The following is a 22,282-nucleotide window of genomic DNA, read 5'->3' as shown; positions in this document are numbered from 1 at the left end:
GCCTCTCCACGCCCCTCAGGGACGGGCAGGTGGAGGCTCTGCCAGGACCTGAAAGCCTCTGATCTTCCACACAGGTCCGAACTGCGCAGGTGCGGCCCCAGGAGAACACCCCCAGCTCCTCCAGGATGACCCCCGCACTCCGTGGGCCCACCTGGTGCGGTCCCGGTCCCTGGTTTACAAGGATAGGAACTCCTACTATATTCCTGCTGCCCTTTAAGGCACAGCTGTTTTAAAAATTTAAAACAGAAAAACTCTCAGTGTCACAAAAGAATACTGATTCTGCACTCATCACCGAATGGAAACACACAACTTGTATCAGAAAAAGGTACCACCTCGCACATCTATGGTGCGCACCGCCAAACAAAGCACCCTTCTCTTCGAAGGCGGAGTTGTCCCACCTCCGGAGCTGCACCCGCCCCGTGACTCTCCCTGCCCCTCCCCCACGGTCCTGGCACCTATCCACCCACCCGTCTCCACCCGCCCCGCTCCCACCCTTGCTTACGTGGAGAACCCCTTCTTCACCTGCTCCGGGGTTTGCTGACCTGATGCCCACACCCTCTCCCTGCAGGATACCCCTCGGGCTTGTGTCGGTGCTGAGGCCGGCACGGCTTGCGTTTACTTCACTGCGCCCCAGACAACGCCATGAAACCGGCTCCCTGGGCACATGGTATTTATTCCCTGCACTGGAACGCAGCTTCCTCTGTGCAGGAACCGCCCCAATCCCAGGGTACAAGCTGAGGACCAGTGTCCAGCTGAAACCTCAGAGGGGACCTAAGGACTCGAAGGCATCAGCCGGGCCACCGGGACGACCCAGAGACTTGTTCAACACTTCTTGAATGACCAGGGGTTTTGGATTATATCTCTCATCTCAGGCAAAAATACAGTACTATAAGGCACCAGAAAGTTTCACAGCAATTACGGGCCTGCAGGTTCTAACCCAGGGAGCATCTCTTTCCAGCATGTATTTACAAAGGTGCGTGTTTAACGCACACCTCACCCGAGTTTCCGAGTTCCTCGCCCTCATTCAACTCACCACCCCCTCTTCTCTAAGCCTCCTTCACCTCAAACCTGGTGCGCAACCCTCATCTTCCCTTTGGCACAAATGGGCCAAACGGAGGCCGTTCTGACACCTCGGTGAGTGTAGACAAATCAGCCCTAAGGGACTGACCCCCAAGCCCTGCCACCAGGCCCTCAACTGTGCTGCTCTCTGTCATCTTCTGTTCCAGGTCTTAAATTTCTAGAGGGCGAGGACCTCCACCCTCTTCTAGGAGACGGTGCTACTTTCACAATTTCCTGCAGGCCTGACCGGAGGAACGAGGTCAAGAGGCTAGTGAGAGAACTAACATAGGTTTATGGAAAAGATGTGGGTAAACTGGGAATAAACTGCATTTTTACAAAAAGCAGTTACAGTGTAAACGTATGAGAAACTAGTCAGGTAAAGGGCTGCTGAGCTGACGCTTTCAGGAGGCAGTACTTTGGGTGATTCACTGCTCTACGCAGATCCTTCCATCCCCTACACTCTGACTAGCCCTCTGGATCGTCTGCCGGTTTCTCTGGTGTAAATACTCCCACCGCGGCCGATTAAGCTGCAACAGTTTAACGACCAGCAGACTGTTGAACAGCAGCTTTTGCTGGCTGCTGCGAGCCGGCTCCGGCAGACTAGCACTGGGTCTCCTTCTAAAGCAATGCGTGCCCCGGCCATCCCCACCGCGGTTCTCCGGCCCAGAGCTGGGTGGGCTGTGGGTGCGGAGAGCCCGTGGGCTCCAGGTCACCATACTTACAGCTGCCGGGCTTGTGAACAGGCACGGAATCCCACTCTGGCGGTGGAGAGTCTTTTTCACCTTCTGAGCTACTGGTGTTGCCTAGTTCTTGACTATTTGGGAGGAATTTTGCTAGGGCAGGTGGCCTGTTATCCACTAACTTATTTGTACCTGTACAGAATTCAGAAAAGAAGGCTGTTATGGAGGATAATTCCTTTCTTTCGGGCCAATTTCAAAGAACCCATTCTCTTCTAATGAGCATGAGGACCCAACCGTAGCCGTCCTATGACTGGTAACTACTGACTGATTACTGCCAACTCACAACTACCAACACAACAAATCATTAGGGCATCTGTACGATGAAAAATGAAAATACCTTTTGTTTTCTGGGAATTTCGTGGTTTGGATCCACTTGTCAATGTAGTTGGAAGAGGAATCTTGGTTGGGAGATTTCGACGTTGTTTACTTTCCAAAGGGGCGGTATATGGTAGCTCTAAAGAACTGAAAGACAATCACAGGTGGAACATTCAAACGCAGCCCTTTGTTTCAGAGCAGAGAGGAGGAGTCACTGATCCCTCTACAATTTCAACACCTTCTTTTACTCATTTGGCCTCCCGAGGCATTATCAACCCACAGTCCCGAGGGCTGGCCGCGCTCCAAGCACCTCCAGTACTGTTCAGGAGACTCGCACTTGCAGATTTATCCTCTGCTATTCGGAGTGCGGACGAGGAACTGAGGTCCATTGTTTAATAGTATGTAATGGGTGGGAACACCTGCGTCAGAGAAGGTGTCTGAAGCTGTTGGCACAGACTAGCCACTCAGGAGGTACTAAGTGCAGTCATCCCGCTGCTGAGTGAGTCTCACCCGGCAGCTAGACCGCCTGTGCGGCTCCGGAATATGGAGACTCTGAAGGGTCTCAGACTTAGAAATGCCAAAGGTTCTGCTACTCAAAGCCTTGAACGCATTTTTCTCGCGAACACTGTGTACTGACCAGGGCTAAGTTCCTGGGTGACCTACAGAACCCCGAGAGCCCAGGGCAGAATAGCAGGGCTGCTTTACTTGCCTAAGGTGTAGGCTGAGTCGGGGAGATGAATATTCTTCATTCTTGAACTCAGGGTTCATCTTAGACAAAGACTTAAATACTATTTTTATTAATCTATTTAGAGTATATTTCTTCTAAAATATTTAGAGGTAAGCGTAACATAACAAACATATATAAAAAGGACAATGAATTGGCTCTGACCTTCCTGTCGGCAAGGCAAAGTGGGCGGCAGCTGGGCTATTTTGAGTTTCCACAGCCTGATGAAGAAAACGTTAAAATGTGCCGAGAGAAGCCATCTCTAGGAGAAATGAACTGGGGAGATGGCCCACGTAAAGTAGCCTGGTGAACAATGGAAATGCATGGACCCTAAAAACCTTCTTTACAAAGCTGCTTCTGTGCCGCCCACCAAGATCAAGTCGCAGGCTTGGGAGGCCTCTGGCAGGAGCTGGGCTGACACAGTCCAGGAAAAGGACGTCTTCCCGGGGAACGGTGGGACACAGCTGACAGAACCCAGCGGCCCCTGACGAGAATTCCAAAAATCATCACGCGTCTCCCCTGGGCTCCTGGTGACGGCTGCAAAGCTGTCAGTTTAAGGCTGAGCCAACAGCTTGCTTTTCATCGAAAATATTACAAAGTTTACCGGTCGACACAGATGTTCTTAAAACGGGTACGTGTCTGGCATTTTCCACTGTAGCGCACGTCCTGCCCCAGCCTGAGTGCCCCAGCCCTCAGGCGTGTGATTCCCACATGCCGCTCTGCCCCCAGCCCCACCCTTCAGGTTCCTCCTCCTACCGCTGCCCCTCCAAGTTCGCACTCCCTGGGGGGCGGCCAATTTCTGCTGGGCTCGGGGCCAGGCACAGACCACGCTGGTCCACACCAGAGTGCAAAGGTCAGAACGGGTCAGGCTTTCCAGATCCAACGGCACCACCAGCACCGGAACCCCACCCCCCTGCCCTGCAAAGAAGGTAAGCAGATGACAAAACAGTACGTGAAGCATGACTTCATAAACAGATAAATTTTTTTTTAAATGTATAGCTTTTTTTTTTAAACGTCTTTATTGGAGTATAATTGCTTTACAATGGTGTGTTAGTTTCTGCTTTATAACAAAGTGAATCAGTTATACATGTACATATGTTCCCATATCCCCTCCCTCTCGTGTCTCCCTCCCTCCCACCCCTCCAGGCGGTCACAAAGCACCGAGCTGATCTCCCTGTGCTATGCACGTTTGGTAGTGTATGTATGCCCATGCCTCTCTCTCACTTTGTCACGGCTTACCCTTCCCCCTCCCCGTGTCCTCAGGCCCGTTCTCCAGTAGGTCTGTGACACAGATGAATTTTAACAGGGGCTCTTTACAAACATTTTATAAGGTAGGAGGTCAAAGGTCATTTTCATGCTTTCTTTATATTTCACAATTTTTCTATAACAAAGTGTTAGTATATTTGGAATTAGTGTAAGAGCTAGCCAAAAACTCGAAGGGTTCGGTTAAGCCACCACATAAGTAGAATTTTAGGTGGGATAACAAACTGACGTGAAAAAATCCACCGTTTACGGGCGAGACTATTAACGCTGCAGTTTTAGAAATCGTCTGCCCTCTGCTTCTGACTGACAGGGTTATTTAAAAACGCCACCTTTTAAAAAACAAAGCCTCCCCTGACAGAGACACCCAGACCTCTGGTAGTGGTGGTGGTGGAGCTGGGTGGGTGTGAACTGTTTGTAAGCAAGTCGTTTATAAGTGTGGGGCTGGGGGCTGTCTATACAAAGCTTCACTCTGCACCACTGTGGAGCTGGTTGGTTTTTAAGGAAAGAGGTGCCAGACAACTGCTTTACTTTTGCTGACTCATCCTTTCCTAAGTTAGTTAGACCAGATGAGCTCCACCAAGAAGCCTTTTTTAAGGCTTCTGAATAAAACGGATAAGGGTCAACTTAATTTAGGTGATTCCTTGGAAGAGAGAAGAACAGAAAGCTAGCTGGGATGCTGACGCACGCTCATGAGTGTTATACTCGGTCCACGCCCCCGTCTGGGGGAAGAGGGGAGGCAGAGAGCTGAGGGCAAGGTGAGGGCTTTCCCAGAGCCGAGGGCCTGGAGGCCGGTGTGTGCACTGTGGCACCCACGGCCCTGAGCCGAGTGCACTGCTCAAGCAGACTCTGACAGAGGGTACAGTGATTCTATAACACGTTTTGCTTATTTTAGATGATTACATTTAAGTTATGTAAACATACATTGATAAACAGAAAACAAAAGAATCAATGGATAGCTGGTATCCTAAACCAGGGAGCCCTGCGCCTTTCCTGGTCTCCTGAAGTCCTTTTAGTGTCCGACATCTCTCACTCCCTGGCATATCTGACCTAAAATGCAGTCTTCTGGAGGTCTACAGACCCACTTCTACAGCGTATAAGCTGGAAAAAAAAGGGGAGACCAGATCTCTGCCCTGTAACCCTCTGCCCCACAATCCTAGTGGTTGTTTTGAAGTCAACTCTTTGGAGTTAGGGAGGCTGGGGCTACACAGGCAAAGACCACGTGGGAGCCATTCCTCTGGCTTACTACCACTTACTTATAGGAAAATGAATTCTTCAGCATTTAAGGATTTGGGTCTTCTGGCCTGGAGGTGACATAATATAATGTTCTAACAACACTGATAATATTTAAAGACTAATCTTTGATAAAGTGAATGTGAGCTAAACCCACAGATTTTACTATTAGAACATCAGCTTTTTGGCCAACTGATATATAAATGCTTTTTCCCCACCAGGTAAATCTTCCAAAAGAAAGTCATAATATATGCCTTATTAGTATCTCTTTTAAAAGTGTGCACCTATTTCCTTCAGATACGTGGAATCACATATAACACGCTGAGAGCACTTCTTAGGTGACAGGAACGTCAGGTGTCACCGGGGCGGGACCAGCGCGGGACAGCACAGGGCACTTGCTGTCACACCCGAGTGGGGACAGCAGATGGCTCTATTCAGAGGCCACCTTTCTGGTTATTAAAAAAAGGTCTTGAACTCTGAATTTGACTGAGGTACTAAAAGATTCTGACTCAATACTTTTATCCCTGAATTCAGAAAAACACAAAACAAGATCAGTGAGTTTAAAGAGATTAGATACAGGAGGTGAGAAGACCAGGGCTGATATAGATTTCTCCAGTTACAAAAGACAATTTAGAGCACGTTGCTTAAACTGTCTTCTGGTAATGATTTCTCTGTTAACTGTACATCAAAAGGACATGAGTTAACCACTCTAACTGCCTCCTAACGGGCCTGGAGAGCGGGCAGCTCTGGCTTTGGGTTTACCAGCAAACTCAACATCCCTGCAAAGTCAGGGGGCGTCAAGTGGAGTCGTTTACAAACGTGCAAAGTCAAATCTGCTAATGGCTAAGTTATTTCATAAAAAAATCAGCATATGACAGAAATCAATGGAAGAGGGACGAGAGGATTAACATGTACATACGATCTGTCTTAAAAATACTGCCCTCAGGCATGAAGGAGAAGAAACGGCAGATCTGGGGACAGCCACCGACGAAATGGTTTTACTAAGGTAATCTTAGAAGCTGGGTTTTAAAATTTATGATAAGAATGATAGCATAACTGTCCATTCTCACAAAATCTCAGCATATGTAGAAACTAGGGTTTTTCATAATTTGGGGTTTTTAGCCCCACTTACTTTAAAACATCTGATCAGTCAGCTAAGCCTGAGAAGGTCTAGAAGAATCATCCCTAGTCCCTAGACGAGGGTTGATTCCTGTCCTGGGCTGGCAGAACATTAGCACCGAAGGACCTCAGGCTGAGACTCAGTCTCGGGAGCCTCAAGCGTATCAGCCATTACTCCACTTGACATTGCTTCTAACTGGGTCAGACTGTTCTCAACGAATCGTGGGGTTAGGTCACTTAAACTGACATTTTGCACAAAAGGGTAACTTTTAGGTATAAATACTCTGCTACTAATCACTGCCATATCCTGTGTTATTGCATAAGTTCAGGGACAAGGTTAAATTTTACTGCAGTAATCACTAATTTCTTATTAGCTTCTGGTTCTACAGAACAGACGGCCCCTGTCGAGTTAAGCTGTATAACCCAGGGACAGAGTCTAGCTTATTGATGTTTCTGCAGAGCTCAAGTTTTATTCCTAGAATCAGAGTAAGAACAGACTCGCAAAGCTAAGGGCAATTTAATGATAAATGTCTTCCTTTATCAATTTATACCTAATTCCCTCAACTTCCTGGGTCGACGGCCACTTACCACACAAGAAGGCAAATACTGGCTTCCACGCAGATGGCCTTTTATATGCTGAGCTAGAAAGGGCATCAATAACCACACTGAAACTAGGAGTAGTTTACTAGACAGACCCAAAGCTTAGTGAAAGTACGAAGTAAGCTTGGTAACGAATAACCCAAGAGTTCAACTCATTCACTGACCCAGAGAAACATTCTGCAGGTCGCCCTCCCTGTGAGGCCCACAGGACCTGCCCCACGGGAACTGGACGGGAGCTACTTCATGGTAGAACTGTCCGGTAGTCACATCTGCCCTGAGCACTGTTTTTTTTAAGGTTAAGAATAAGTCCTCCCAAGTTTTACAGCACAGAATTCTAGACCCCAACGGCAGCTCTGGGTTAGTGAGCAGACTCAGGGCTCTAGCTGAGAGAAGTTATGCTCGTACCTGCGGCTAAACCACCAAGGCCACCTCTGTGCAGAAGTGAAATGGCTCTCTGCCTGGGAACAGATCACCAACCTACATTTTCCTCCTCCATTTTCACAAGTAGCTTTAACTCTGCCTTTTATACTTCTGACATCGGAAGCATGTAGCTGTCCCTCACCAGCGACAGTGAACACTGGGCAGTAGAAAAAACCCCATAGGAACGTCATGAGGGATGCAGCTTTTGTTGCCAAAACCCCCCTAAAAACCAACCAAGCAAACGAAAACATTACCTGGTTCTCACCAGTAACTTCTTTTACATACCTCATTTCTCTGAACTCATTTTTCTTACCTGGGTTTCACATCTGTTGGGATTTCTTTCTTAACATTTAAGAGTTTTTTGCTTTTCTGTTTCACTTGAGACATTTCATTTTCATGTTTTTCAGGCATGGCTTGTTTTCCCTTTTGCTTTTCTGTATCCTATAAAAAAAAATTGACACAACTGCTGAGAAGGATTAACAAAAATGCCTGATATAGTGCTGTCTGAAGGCAGAGACACGAAACCAAACATGTAGTAGATACACAACACATGAATAAAAATGATCAGCTCCTTTCTTCAAACCTCTCTTTATTGTGGGTCTGTCAATTTTTCAGTCTTTGATTGACTATAAATTATGTTTTGGTGAGTGTGAGTTATAACGAATGTCACTTTAACTTATATCCTGACTGCGGTGGGTGCTGACAGTGGTAGCAACAGACGGGTAGCTTCTTGGTTTTAGGCACTGGGGAGCAAAACCTTGCCTTTTGTACAAGAAAAGTTAACTCGGGACTACAATACAGAGTTACACACGACTGGCGTTGTGGGCTGAGAAGGCCACAGCCCAGCTGCATCTCAGAGCAGTGCTGCCCCTGGGTCCTCGACCAGTTGAGCACGGAGACCATACCATGCGTTTCAGAGTAAGGTGATGCTGCCGCAACACCCAGGCGTGAGCACAGGGGGCTTGTCTCTAAACAGGGCAGGTATCGTTCAGGCACTGGGACCCTGCCCGGGAGCCGCCTGTGGAGCGGGCGTGCACCGCTCATGCGCAGAAGGACCACACGCAGCACAGATGGGAAATGAAGAAAACAGAAACCTGGTTCTGTGTTCAGGGTGCATAGGGCCAATCGGGGGAAGACATACCCGGCCGAAGGGCAGAGCTGTGGGTATGGGGGGAGCTCCCGACACAGGGCAGATGAGCGTCCACCCGACAGCATCCGGCTGCACGGTTCTGGCAGCCTGGATTTTAACAGGTCACACAGACCCATCTATTTAACTGCAGAGAAAGGCTAAAACAGCCTCCTGCACATACATCTTTTGAGACTCTTCTGAGTCGTGCAGTATTTCCGGAACTCTGTGGACCGTGAGCCCCTACAGGACAGGAACCTGGTTCTTTGTCCACGGCTGCTTCTCAAGCACCCAGCACTCAGGTACTCAACATGTATCTGCTGAATGCATGGGTAGAATAGGGCTGGAAAAGACACACATCCAAGAGAAAATGACCTCCCCAGATTGAAATCCACTTTGGAAGAAAATGCACAAAACTGGCAAAGAGATCAGTCACAAAGAGACAAGAGCACGTGAACTCTACACAGGAGTGCTGAGGGGAGGCATACAGACTGCTCAGCCGCGAGAAGGGTAACAGGCACGGAGGCTGCCAGTCCTGAGCTGTGTCTGTAAGGAAGCAAATGACCGGGCAGGAGATGGGACAACCAGGAGAAAACCAACAGCAGAGAAGGGAGGATGATGTCAGTGGGTGCACAGAGGGGGTGTGCTGGAGAGGGGCCACTGAGGAGTGGTTAGGAAAATGCCGGGAAGGCAGAAAGGGAGTGGGGCAAAGTTGTGGAGCAAGTCTGTGCTGAGAACGCTTTCCAAACGCTTATTCATATCAGAGACGGCTGGGACCCCACTTGAGGACCAGTAGCTGGCAGTCTGCTCCTCTGCAGCCATCTGTCACAGAGGAGATACGGGACACAACGCCAGCCCCATCCCTGACATTTGGCCCAGAGCACCCGCCAAACGTCAGGGATGCACAGGGGAGGGCGGCTGGCCAGAAAGTGTCACGTGTAAATTTTATTTTAAAAATTAATATATGTGGACGACACTGCTGGATATCTTTAAGAAATGATTTTTTAAGCCACTAGATTACGACTGAAAAAGAATTCTGCTCTACAATATTAAAGGCTCTATTTGGATCATTTCAAATTTGAAATACAGTTATTTAAAAATAGAAATGCCAGAACAGAAGTACGCCCTCACTTTTCTGCATACCACTTATAACTCACACTCCCTGACACAGTCACAACAGTAACATTAGCCTCCATTTATCTCATGGCCACGGTGTCTGCACATTTTGCTGTGTTACCCCTGATGCTCGTGACCTCCCCACCCCCGGGAGCAGAAGATGGGGAGTGAGGCGGCCTCCCGGCGTGTGCTGGGTGGGTGCCCGGGCCAGAGGTCACAGTCCCTGCTCTACCTGCTCCCAGGGCCCGCTGTAGCAGCGGTGATCCGACAGGACACGGCCAATACAATCCATCAAAGTGACAGAATTCCTCCTCATCCTCTTTTTTTTTTTTTTTTTGCGGTACGCAGGCCTCTCACTGTTGTGGCCTCTCCTGTTGTGGAGCACAGGCTCCGGACGCGCAGGCTCAGCGGCCACGGCTCACGGGCCCAGCCGCTCCGCGGCATGTGGGATCTTCCCGGACCGGGGCACGAACCCGTGTCTCCTGCATCGGCAGGCGGACTCCCAACCACTGCGCCACCAGGGAAGCCCCTCCTCATTCTCTTTTGATACTTAAAATCTGAAACAATTTGCATGAGCCAGAGTCGTTACTATTCTAGATGGTCCCTAACTTTCAAGCTGTGTTTCCAGTTTCTAACTATTTCACCTTATTAGCAGGCTTCCTGATTTGTTCCCAGGGGAAGTGAAGATACTCACGCCCAGCGCTGTGGAGCTTCTGCAGGGGAGTGACCGCCTGGGCGTGTCTGTGCACTCTTGAGCACTAGCCCTCAGAACGTGTGCGCGTGCTGAACACAGCACATTCACTGTGTGTGAACCCTGCTCTACGGGGCCGTCCTACCTCCTTGAGGAGCGGGTCTGTGTCTGGGTTGGAGGTCTCTGTGGTGGTGGAGGAGCTGTCGTCGTCGGCCAAGGAGTCCTTCAGCTCGTCTTCCTGGGCCTTTCCCTTTCCCTTCTTCTCCTTTTCCTCTTGCTTTTTAGGTGGTTTTACCTTGCGCTGAAGAGGCTTTCCTTTCCCTGGGGATGACAATGAATGTAAAATGACACTTGATTTTTAAACAGCTTGGAAAACAAAGCCATTAAAACTTCTTTTGAAGAGACTGAACTCTGATTAATAACTTTCTTTCTCTACTTCAGTTCTTCTCTAAAGCTTTTGAAATCATGTTTGACTTTTCGATTAGAATATTTAAAAAAATCCGCTTTCTCGAGGCGTGAGTTATATGCAAGAAGATACACCCATGTTAAGTGTACAGTTCCATGAGCTTTGGCAAACCCACTAGTTGTGACAAATCTGTACGTCTCTCAGAAGACAGCTGACCCTTGAACTGCAGGGGGTTAATCGGTGTATAACTTATAGTTGGCCCCTCTGTACCCTCAGGTTCAACCAACCATGGACCGTGTAGTACTGCAGTCTCTACTGCTGAAAAACAAAAATCCATGTATAAGTGGACCCGTGCAGGTCAAACCCTTGTTGTTCAAGTGTCACCTGTACTTTTTTATATCCCGGAGGGTGATGTAGCTTTGAAAAGTCACAGACGTGAAAACCAGAGATCCTTTCAAATCTTTCTGGAGATGGGAGCCTGAAGGTGACACGGGATGAGCTGCATGTATGTTACTTGCAGGGTGCTGAGAACCCCGGTAGCTGGGTCCAAATCCTGGTTCTTCCCTAACTAGCAGTGTGACCTTGGCCTCTCATCTGCAGACTGGGGGAGACGACCTCACAGTGTTGTGATGAGGAATTACATGAAGCCCTTAGGACAGTACCAGGCATATAAGTACCAGCTAATGTTATATATGGACAGAGAGTAAAACAGAACTACGAAAAGCCTATTATTTTAATTTTTTCAACCTTAGCATTTTATATTTTTTATTATTATTATTATCTTTGGCCACGTGGCATGTGGGATCTTAGCTCCCCTAATCGAGCTAAGGAATCGAACCCACGTCCCCTGCATTGGAAGCACAGAGTCTTAACCATTAGACTGCCAAGGAAGTCCTTTTATTTTAAAAGATGTGGATGTTCCCAAGACAGATGAGAAAACAACCCTCGACATATTCGAGTGCCTGCCGTTTCCCAGGCAGTGTGGCGTGTCCTGGGAACACTGCAGTGAACACCAATAACATAATGCCAAGAGCCCTCTTGTCTGCGGCAGAAGGGAAGGACCTGTCCTGCTCTGGCCCTGAGAGCCCTCGGATTTCGGAGTCTGAGTGCCTAGCGGTTCATGCTGAAAGCACTTCAAATTTTCCCGCATGGCTGACATTAACCCCCATGCGATGCATTTCCCACCTGAAATTATACCTTTTTATCATGCTCAGGTTCACTGGACGAGAGGCATTATCTGTATAAATAATCTGTATTCACAATAACCTGAAACCTCCTTGATAAATAGAAAAGATCTGGAAGTGATTAAAAAAAAAACTGGACTCAAATTTTGAAGCCATAGATGTACAAATAAAGGAGAAAAGGAAACAGCAAACCAGCAGTTAGTTAAAAAATCTTATTTCATGAAAGAGTAGTTTACACTTTTACCTCCAAATCCCCATCTTTTACTGACTTTTTTTTTTTTTTTCTGACTTCTTAACATGCTGCCCGTGGACATCTGTCCCCAGCACCTTACAGAATGTGATTTTGACAGCAGCCCAACTGTCAGTGCGGGTGACCTCTAGCACTTCTCATTCTACAAGACCTCTCGGTTCCACTGGACTCTTTGGATTATCCCCCTCCCTGTCCCTGCTGGACCCCAACATCATCACCCTCTTCCGGTACTGTGATTCTTCTGACACCTGGCTTCATCTTTGCTGGTGTTCTCTGGAAATCTGCCCTTGGAACTTCTTCCCTTTCCTTTCATATTCTCCTTTGGGGCTGAACTTTAATTAATTTGACATAAACAATTCAAATCTAAAATGTCCCAAACTGAGTTAAACAACCTAGAAACATCTTTTGGTTCTCAGTCTAAAATAATGGTTCTTGCACTTTAGAACAACCTAGGAAGCTTTTAACGAACACTGCTCAGGGCTCCGCCCCGCGAGATTCTGATTAAGGGGTTCTCGGTGGGACCTGGACGTGCGTATATTTTTAACAAGCTCCTCTGGTGGACCCACTATGCAGCCAGGCTGAGGATCACTGCTCTACAGTATCAGCATCAGTCCATCACCCAGGCTAGCGGCTACCTCACTGTCATGTATGGTTTCTTCTGCTGCTTCTATTCCCAAGTTCAAAAGTTGGTGGGAGAGGAGAGAGTGCCCCTTCCCTAGAGGAAGGACTAATGATCTGAGTGGATCAGACGGAGGACAGGCCCACATGTACCCGTAAGCAGTCCCTGCTCCCCGCGAGGCTGCACGCTCGCGGTGGCGTGTCTCCCTCTTGCCGCTGGCAAGCTTGTTCCCACGGGTCTCTACTCTTCCTCAGGACTCCCGGTTCTTAAAGTGTTTTCCCAGACCAGCAGAATCAGCAACACCTCGGAACTTGTTGGAAATGCAAATTCTCAGGCCCCTCTCTAGGTGTACTGAACCAAACCCGGGGTGGGGGGACCCGGCAATTGGTGTCAACAAGCCCTCTTGGGGACTGGAATGTAGGGCTGATCTCAGAATCCTTGGCTTGGGCTGTAAATTCCACACAGATTTATGAGACCTGAGCTGGGCACTGCGGGCACAGGATCGGCTGCCTTGTTTCCGGTTTCTCGTGACCTCTGTGTGTGTATATCCCGTGGGAGTCTCAGGAGGAAAGGTACCTGAAGTAGAGTAGAATTTGGGCAATTCTGAGCCACCTGGATGAAATGATCCAAAGAGCCCAATTCCACCATCAAGTAGTCACTCAAATGGATTCTACCTCGAAGACCTCTAATTCCTTTCTAACCTCACTCCCACTGCCACTTCCTCAGCTCAGGACTTGCCCTGTGCCTGGCCTACTGTAACGGCCCCATCTTCCTGTCGTCTCTCCTTATACCTTCCACCCTGCCAACAGCATTACTTTCCTTTTGAAACACTTCTTAAATACAAAAACTTGATTCTCGCTGTTTTCTATAGGATAACGTTCAAACTCCTTTACAGTCTGGACCCATCTATCTCTCCAGGTCTGCTCTAGCCTTGTCCCGAGCCCTTCCTTAGCCCTTGGCCCGTCGTGGAACATTCAGTTTCCAGAGGCCAAGCTACCAGTTCACACCCTCGTGCTGTTGCTGGGCACAGAAGCAAGAGTAGGAACCTGGGAAGTGGGAATAGGAATTCTGAGGGAGACTGCCCTCTCAAAGATAAATTAACTCAATACACAGTGGAGGAGACTGGAGGTCTCCTAGCCTTATGGGAACCATGACTTAACTGATGCATGATCAGTAATAGAAAATTAACCCATCCAAGTAAAGACGGTACAAGCTGAAGGGAGAAGCAGCTTAGTAAACTCAGAGTATGTTTCCAGCAGTGACCAAAGGAGAAATATACGCAACATGAAGGACAGGTTCCTCAGGCTTCACACCACTGCCTGGATAAACTGTCCCGGAGGCCACTCACCCTACGTCTACCCCACCCCCACCATCGGCGAGCAGACTCCTGGCTGAGGATGCTAGCTGACCTACTGCGATCAACACTCACCCCTAGGCTCTGTTCCTCGTACAGTCTTAGCACCTGAAGGGCAGAGATTAGGCCGCACTGAGCTCTCCATCCTCAGTGCCTGACAAGGCTCTGCATGCAGCAAGTGCTCAGCCAGTGTCTGCTGAGCCGCAGAAGTGAGTTTTGGGCCTTTCGGAACAGTGAAATACACCAACAGCATGACCTGCTCTGAGACTTGCTGCCCCAAGTCCAGAAGCTTCTCCATCTCAATCCTTCATGACAACTTACCCAGGTTTCAATCCAGAATCACGCTTCACTCCATTTACACAACACTCTTGAAGTGACAAAATTATAAGACTGGAGAAATGATTAAACCTCCTCTGGGGTTTAGGCTGGGGGGAGGGGGGGAGTGGGAGGGAAGCGGGTGTGGCTAGAAAAGGGCCCATAAGGGATCCCTGTGTCTTACTGCATCAACATCAGTATCCTGGCTGTGATGCTGTACTGCAGTTTTGCAACATGTTATTGGGGGAAATTGGGTAAAAGGTACAAGGGATCTCTCCGCATTATTATGTGCAACTGCATGTGAATCTATAATTACCTTAAAAGTAAAAAAAAAAAAAAGTGTTATGTCTCACTGAAATTTAAAAGCAAAAAGTCCCCAAGAGGTCACACGTGACCAATTCATGGCATGTTCATGGCGTGGGTACTGATCCTTGCCAAGTACATTAATCCTTCAGAACACATCAAGTGTTGTTTACTTCTAAGAAGCTAAACACATTTTTTTTCTTTTGCAAATAATAGGTCCATTTGGCCTGAAAGCCACCCTGCCAAACTCTATTCCAACTTTTTTCTCAACACGCCAAAGACTGGATCTCTCATTCTAACCTCTTGTCCGTCCGTGAAAAGTGGGAGATTTACAAATGTCTACCTCACAACTGACCGCCGGGCCACCCTGTTCCACTCACTGAAAAACAAACAAAAGGATCATAGTTCAGGGAAGTTGACAATGATCTCCTGTCCTTATAACACAGACACTCCAGGCATAATCACCTTAAATGACAGGCTGCATTAATTACAAATCCCCTGTTCTTAGACACTTAGTTTCCAATTTTCACTATTATAAAACATGAGGTATGTGAGATCATCTCCTGAGGTTAAATTGCCAGATATGAGCTTACTGGCTTTCAAAGGACGCACGTGCATTATTTTGTTTTTATGGCTTTTGACATACTTTAGAAAACTGGCTGCTTTTTGCAATCCATGAATACACAGACTTCTTTTTAACATAGCTACCACTGAAAAATTTTTTCTGTATATGATCTATGGCTCCTAGGCTACTGATACTTCTAGAGATACATAATTTGAATGCCCAAATTAGAGAAAGTGAGGAAAGTCATTTGACAGGTTAAATTCTAATCATCAACAATGAACTAGAAATTAGAAGATAAGCCTGCTAAGGATATGACAATGACCATGAGAGGCTGGCCAGTGCTCTTATGTGACAAGCTTTCTTGCCCAGGTCTTCATGTCCTGACTCCAGGGGGTAAGAAGAGGCCTGGTGTCCCTGTGCATCCTTCTCCCCAAGAAGGGTTGGCCACGGCTGGCTGGAAAAGTAAACCTGGGGTGCCTTCCGAAGCCCTAACCATCTATCTCAAGCTGCCATCCCCAAACACACAAGTTCTGTTACGAAGTTTCAGACCTGGAAGGGAAGCAGGAAGTCCCGCTTGGACTCTCTGCATAAGCTTCTTCTCTACCTAAGTTCCATCATGGGCAGGAAGGTGGTGGAGAGGTTACGGATGCCTAACTGGCGACTGTGAGAAGTGGTACTTTATTGCTCATTGTGTGTGGGCTTCTGGGGTAGGAGGCCTGAGAGAAAACAAGAGGTGCAAGTTAGAAAGTGGGCCCCAAAACCCACCTCACACTGCTGACAGGTGACAAGCACTCATCAGGACTCAGTGGGTGAGTGTGAAACCTGCCACCCAACTCGGACAGGGGCTACTTTCTGCAGCTACTGCATCTCGGCGAGATGACAGGGTCAGCGCTCCTCAAAATGAGGTATCCGGTTGGTGGATGCTCTTAAAAATGGTCAGAACGAAATAGTTTCTTCATTACTTTAAGGCCTAATTAAGTATATATTTCCTAACAGTTGAGTGGATTCAAAACTCTTTATTGACAAAAACCATCTGTCCCCACCTGCAGGACCCCTGGGAGCTACCCCCAGCGGGTACAAGAACACGAGGCAGGCTGCTAAGTGTGTGCGACCGAGCACCACACCACCTGCTGCTGACGGGTCCGGCATCTTCACCTAACAGTGATGCTCTGACCCTTATGAGATAATCCAACCACAAGTGACTGTATATACACCCACAGGCCCCACAGATGCTGTGTGTGTGGGTGAGGCTGAGCGTACATCTAGGAGGCATGATGCGGTGGGGAGTTAAGGTTCAATGTTACACGACCAACATAAAGCATCTGTGTGGAGAACATTCCCGTTCTCTCTGCAACAAAGACACAACGCCCAGTCTATCACCCAGTGTCCTCAGATTCCTCAGCGGGACTTCAATGCCAGCGAAGTCTGGTTTTTCAGATGAACTCTCCTGCCTCCTTTTCCTGCAGAACTATACAACGATGCTTCCCTTTGGCCTCAGCCGCCAGGAAATTTGCAGCTCAATTTAACACTGAATGGTAACAACAAACTTTATTCTAGGTTTTTGTTGAGATAGCACCATAATTAAAAACAAACAGATAAAACATCGAAAACCACTTTCTGTCTTTGATTCACTGTTTTACATGTGCTTTAATCCTTTAAACCACCACTAATCGTTTTAAAAGTAGGCAAAATACGAATTATCCATTTAAAGAATATGCCCGACTCACTCAGTTACTCTTTTGTCTTCACTAAGAAGCGAATTAAGGAATTTGTAATCGCTAGTTTGGGGCAAGTTGCTTTGGTTGTGTCTCTCCAACTTTAAATCGTTTCACTTAAGGCCCACCCCAAAGAATTACTTCAAGACCACTTCAATTACTAGCAAATGGCTTCTCTGAACGTGTGCAGTGCCCGGCAGCTGTGGACCTAAGCCAGGCAATGACAGGTACACCTGACTGAAGGTTCGGAAGAATCTCTGGAGGATCATCCATCCCGACAGGAATCTGTCTTTCTCCTCATCTTCTGCCTGGTTAAAAGGTCTGAGTGAGGCCAATAAACAGTACACGCCAACATATGATTTATTTGGGTCAGTACTGGTCATGTAAGTTTACGTCTCCCTACTGGTTCTGAAATGATACGTCAATATGAGTATGATAACCTGAAACATACCAAAAGGTGCATATGAAGGAACTCTTCAGGAGTTCTTTAAGCTAAAGTAAATATTGTGTTCAAAAATCAGTAGCAATTACCGTCTTATTTTGTCATATTAGGTTCTGTGCTTAGATAGTGAAGATACTGGTTTAGCCCACTAGAAGGTAGAAAAGAATTTTTATTAAGTGAAAAAAATTTACATCTATCCCAGGAAAGGAATTACCTATGAATTTGCGGGCAGACCCATATTCTCTTTTGTTCTAGTTTTCCTTGTACCTTAGGAGGCTGTACATACCTTCTGAAGCGCTAAGCAGAATAAGGTACACGGGACTGAGACAAAAAGGCTGCGCAACCATAACCTTATGCAGCATAGAGAGTTCAGTTATTTAGGGTTTTCACAGAAGTATTATGTTCGATTAGATTTTGGATTTCTTTATTCTAGAAATAAAATATCATGGATATTCTAGAGCAAACTTAATACAACTCAATGCTGGGAAAGGATAGCTTCTGTATTCCCATTTAGGCATTTCTCTCCACTATCTTTAAGGGCAACTCCCAGCTGCCCAAAAACCCACTAGATGGACATTACATGAAATTCCTAAAAATCTTATATGTTCTGGTATAATGTTATAAGTCATATTTCTAGTTATTACTTTAAAATGTGTATCTCAGAAATAACTAAATTTCCTTGTCAATTGCATTATTATGAACTTTCATCAAATCTTTAACCGTGGTCATTTTTAAGTCTTTTGTCATTTACAGACAGTTCTGGGTGTACTCTGATGCTTTTGCAAAAATGTTCCTATAAAAGGGTTTCATCTTCAAGGAATTCATGGAAAAGACTCTGACAAGTACAGGTTTCTGGTAACTGACTATACTGCTGAACTGAATGGATAAGCATTTTCAGAACTCTAATGGACAACTGATGAATTCATAAAAGTGCTAACAAAAGATCAAGATGAAAAAAAAATTAATTACATGGGACTGAGTGAACTGATGAGGAAGATTATATTTTTTGTGACTGTTTGAATAAAACAAAAACAAAAACAAAAAACCTACTAGATGGGCCCAGCCCCAAACCACCCCCCAAAAGCATTCATTGGTTACGTTCCCCTAGTGAGTGGGGCTGTAATGGCTCAACACAGGTTATCCCAATCTCCTGCAGATACTGTTAAATAGAGAATCTGATTTGGCAGTCTGGGTTGGGGCCCAAGATTCGACATTTCTAAAAGCTCTCAAGTTACGTCACTATTGCTGATCCCTGGACTTCAACTCTGGGCAGCAAGGCCTCAAAACACTTACCCAATACCCTCTCTTCCAGGGCGGGGTGGGGAGGGCTCCTCTATGTAGGGGCAGCCACCGTACTTCCTGTCCCGGTGGCAAGCTGACCCCAGAGGGCCTGCTTCCCCAGAGCCTACGCTAGCCCTTCTCTCTGCTCACTCTCGTCCAGCGTCTCTGCCTTTGTTGGGCGAATCAGGTTACCTTCACTCCAAGTGCTAACTACCTTGGCCTGTGGGGCTGTACACAGTAATAGAGGAGGGAGCAGAAAGCTTACCAGCCAAGCGCCGGGCTCCACCAGGACCTAGCAGATGCCCTGCTTTGCAGTGAGGAGTGTTTACAGTGGATTTTCGTTTCAGCTCTAAATCCAGTCTGTCTGTTCCCTTGGTGGGCGGCCCAGAGGCAGGAGGGGTGACCCATCAGATCTGCACCCCTAGGACCCTCTACACACACTCTGCCCAGCCTCGACAGTGGAGCCTGCACACCCCGCAGTGTTCACTGAGGAGCCTGGCAGTGACTCATGGACACCTTGGACTCTCAAGCTCCCATCATCCAGGCCCTGGCCTGGTACAGGTCGGGATGACAATCTCTATCGGTCACTCTGAAATCCCGAAGGCTTTCAAAGCTTTCTCTCCCAACTCACTTAGAAACAAAACCTCTTTTGGTGGCACAACTGAACCGAACTGACAAGAAGCTGTTTTCATGGTCTCATTGATCTCATGGCACGTCATCGTATACCTTTCTGAAAACCTGAATTCCAATAGAGGTGGCTCTCGAGTGTTGTATAAAGGCCTCGCTGGTGCTAACGGGCTTTATTTCCGTTACACCCCCACACCTCACTTCCAGGCTACACCTGAGGGCAGAACTGCACGGAACTGCTTTTTCTCCCAAACCCTAAACCCTCACGCCTCCTTTTCACACCTTGGTCTCCTCTCATTCCCTTGCTTCCACCATCCCTGTAACTTGACTTGTTGGAGCCCCGGCCCTTGACTTGTCCATTCTCCCTGTCAGTGAGCCTCCTTCTGTGTTAAGGTCCTGCTAATTCCGCACAGCGTGGCACGCCCATTGTTCTCCTGCCAACGCCCCACGACGTTCTCAGCCCCGGTCTCTCTGCTGTCCTTGCCCTGCAGGGCTCCAACCACCCCGTGTTCACTCTTCACCCGTGGGCTGCACAGTCATGGAGAAGAACGGCACAAGCGTGAGGGAGGCCACAGTGACCCTCAGCTGGGTCCCCGATGTTGCCCGAGAGACTGCTCTGCAAATCCAATTCCCATGTCCTATGGACTCCCAGCCTACAGAAATCTCAGCTATTTGAGGTCTGATCATTCCAGACTTCCTCTACCTTCTGTTTCTACCCTACCGCTTCCCCTTTGGCCTCAGAAGCTACCGATCCCTCTGCGTCCACGCGCCTGTGGAACACGTGCCCTCGTATACTCTGCGGAGCTGGGTCCCACCCACCCACCTCCCTGGGTATTGGGTCGCACCAATTACCTACTCAAATGCTGCTCCTCCTTGTGGAGGAGGTGGTGTCGTGCAGCTGCGAGCTGAGGGTTCGGGCTGGGCCTGGGCTTGGCTCCTGTGTCTGCCTGACGTAACCCTTCTTAGACTGGGCTTCCCCCCTGCAAACAGGGTCAGCGCAAAGCCAACCACCCAGGTGCCCGAGGCACTTGCGGTAGTGTCTGGAACGTCAGGAAGCACTGACAACACCGCTACCCTCAGCTCTACCCCCCTTTCTGTCCTTGGCCCACAGATATTTTCAAGCAACACGTTCTCCTATTTTTTTTCTTCACTAAAAATACTACTGCAAGATATACGCATCCTTTTTTTTTTTGGTTAAAAATCAAAGAACATGGAAACTACAGATTAAAGAGTAACCTCCACCCCTCACTCACTGGCCCCTCACATGCACACCAAGAAGCGGCCACTGGTAACGGTCTGGTGTGCCAGGTGCTCTCCAAGCCACAGTTACCTGGCTTCTAGGCTCACTTCACAGAGACTATTCCTGCCAAGGTCCTCCAGGCTCTGTGGAGCTCGGTTCTCCCTCTGCTCTGGCCTTGCTGGGACATGCCAACCACATCTGCTACCTGCTTCCTGTCACACTGTCTGCTGGCCTTGTCCTCGGGATTCTGTCCTCAGCTCTCTGCTTATCCCATTCCTAACCCTCAAGACCGAGTTCCAAGCAGACATTCCCGCTGGGATGGGCCACAGCCAACTGCTACCCAGCAGCCTAGTGATGGCAGCGCCATTTCCTGCCCTAAAAATCACAGCAGTGCCTACCCCCTACCATGTAAGTAGAAGCTATTCTCCCCACTTTAAAGGTAACAAACGGAAGCTCAGGGAAGTAATTTTCTCCAAATCACACAGTAAGTGGCAGAGCCAGGATTTGATCTGGGTCTGCCTGAAGGTAGAGCCTGGCCTTGTGAGCCCACATCACTCGGCTTCTCCCCACCTGAGATAAAGCTGCCCCTCAGACTGCCAATGGCAGAAACAAGGGTAGCGGCAGATCCCACTGTTTCTGCAGTGAATGCAGACACTGAAAATGGCTGCACCAGGCTCAGTGCGTTCTCAGGTTTTAACCCTCAATCCAGCAATGGCCCCTGTCCAGTCCCCAGGACTCGCGTGTCACAGGGGAGAAGCCACAGAAGTACAGAATCTAATGACTGCCCAGCCATAGGGCCCCTGCTCAGGCAGCCATGAACAGAGGGCATTTCTGGGTCCCATCTCCCGGGAAGAAAAGTGACTGCTGGGATGACTAGAGAAGTGACTGGATGGCCTGCAAGCCATCTACCCAGAGAGGGCAAGAGCAGGGAGACCCCGTTCATATGAAGAAGGGTCTTTCTGAACAGTCTCCAAAAGCCAGACGTCACTGAAGCTCATTACAAGGAAGGTTTCTTTGAGCTACTGGGAAGGGCAGGGGAGAGAACAGGTGCTTCTGAAAAGAGAAGGTTCTTTAATGTAAACACGAGACTATTTTAGCAGGGGCGCTGGGGTAAGCTTTAGAGAGATGATAAAGGTTCCACCTGGCTAAGAGCCTATGGTTTTATCATGTATCACTATTTTGCAACCCCAAGATCAGCGCCCAACTTTTTTTTTTTTTTGCGGTACGCGGGCCTCTCACTGTTGCGGCCTCTCCCGCTGCGGAGCACAGGCTCCGGACGCGCAGGCTCAGCGGCCATGGCTCATGGGCCCAGCCGCTCCGCGGCATGTGGGATCTTCCCAGATCGGAACACGAACCTGTGTCCCCTGCATCGGCAGGCGGACTCTCAACTACTGTGCCACCCGGGAAGCCCTCAACGCCCAACTTTTAAAGTTCTTTTAAAAGACTGAGTTTCTACATGTATGTTATACTTCAATAAAACCACTTATTGAAGAAGGAAAAAAACACAACTAAGATCTGGCTCTTTCCTTCTTTCCACACAGCAGCAGTGGAAGGCTACCAAGTGGGGTGGCCACTCGT

At 48.1% G+C, this 22,282-nt stretch overlaps 1 protein-coding gene across 4 annotated transcripts in view; it reads right to left on the bottom strand.

The window, feature by feature from the left end:
• The window catches only part of TMEM131 (transmembrane protein 131), a 192,498-nt gene that overhangs the window by 5,761 nt on the left and 164,455 nt on the right, over window positions 1-22,282 (bottom strand). For all 4 annotated transcript variants that reach the window (XM_067704232.1, XM_067704233.1, XM_067704234.1 and 1 more), the window contains 4 exons: window positions 10,549-10,724; window positions 7,784-7,911; window positions 2,137-2,261; window positions 1,782-1,931 (listed from right to left, as the gene is read on the bottom strand). In XM_067704232.1, the coding sequence (XP_067560333.1) occupies window positions 1,782-1,931; window positions 2,137-2,261; window positions 7,784-7,911; window positions 10,549-10,724 (579 nt within the window). The remainder of the gene's footprint in view (window positions 1-1,781; window positions 1,932-2,136; window positions 2,262-7,783; window positions 7,912-10,548; window positions 10,725-22,282) is intronic.

Source organism: Pseudorca crassidens, chromosome 14 (genome assembly GCF_039906515.1).
Source record: "Pseudorca crassidens isolate mPseCra1 chromosome 14, mPseCra1.hap1, whole genome shotgun sequence".
In the NCBI taxonomy this organism is placed as follows: Eukaryota; Metazoa; Chordata; class Mammalia; order Artiodactyla; family Delphinidae; genus Pseudorca; species Pseudorca crassidens.
Note: the sequence above shows the minus strand (reverse complement) of the source record. Positions and strands in the feature narration are given on the sequence as shown.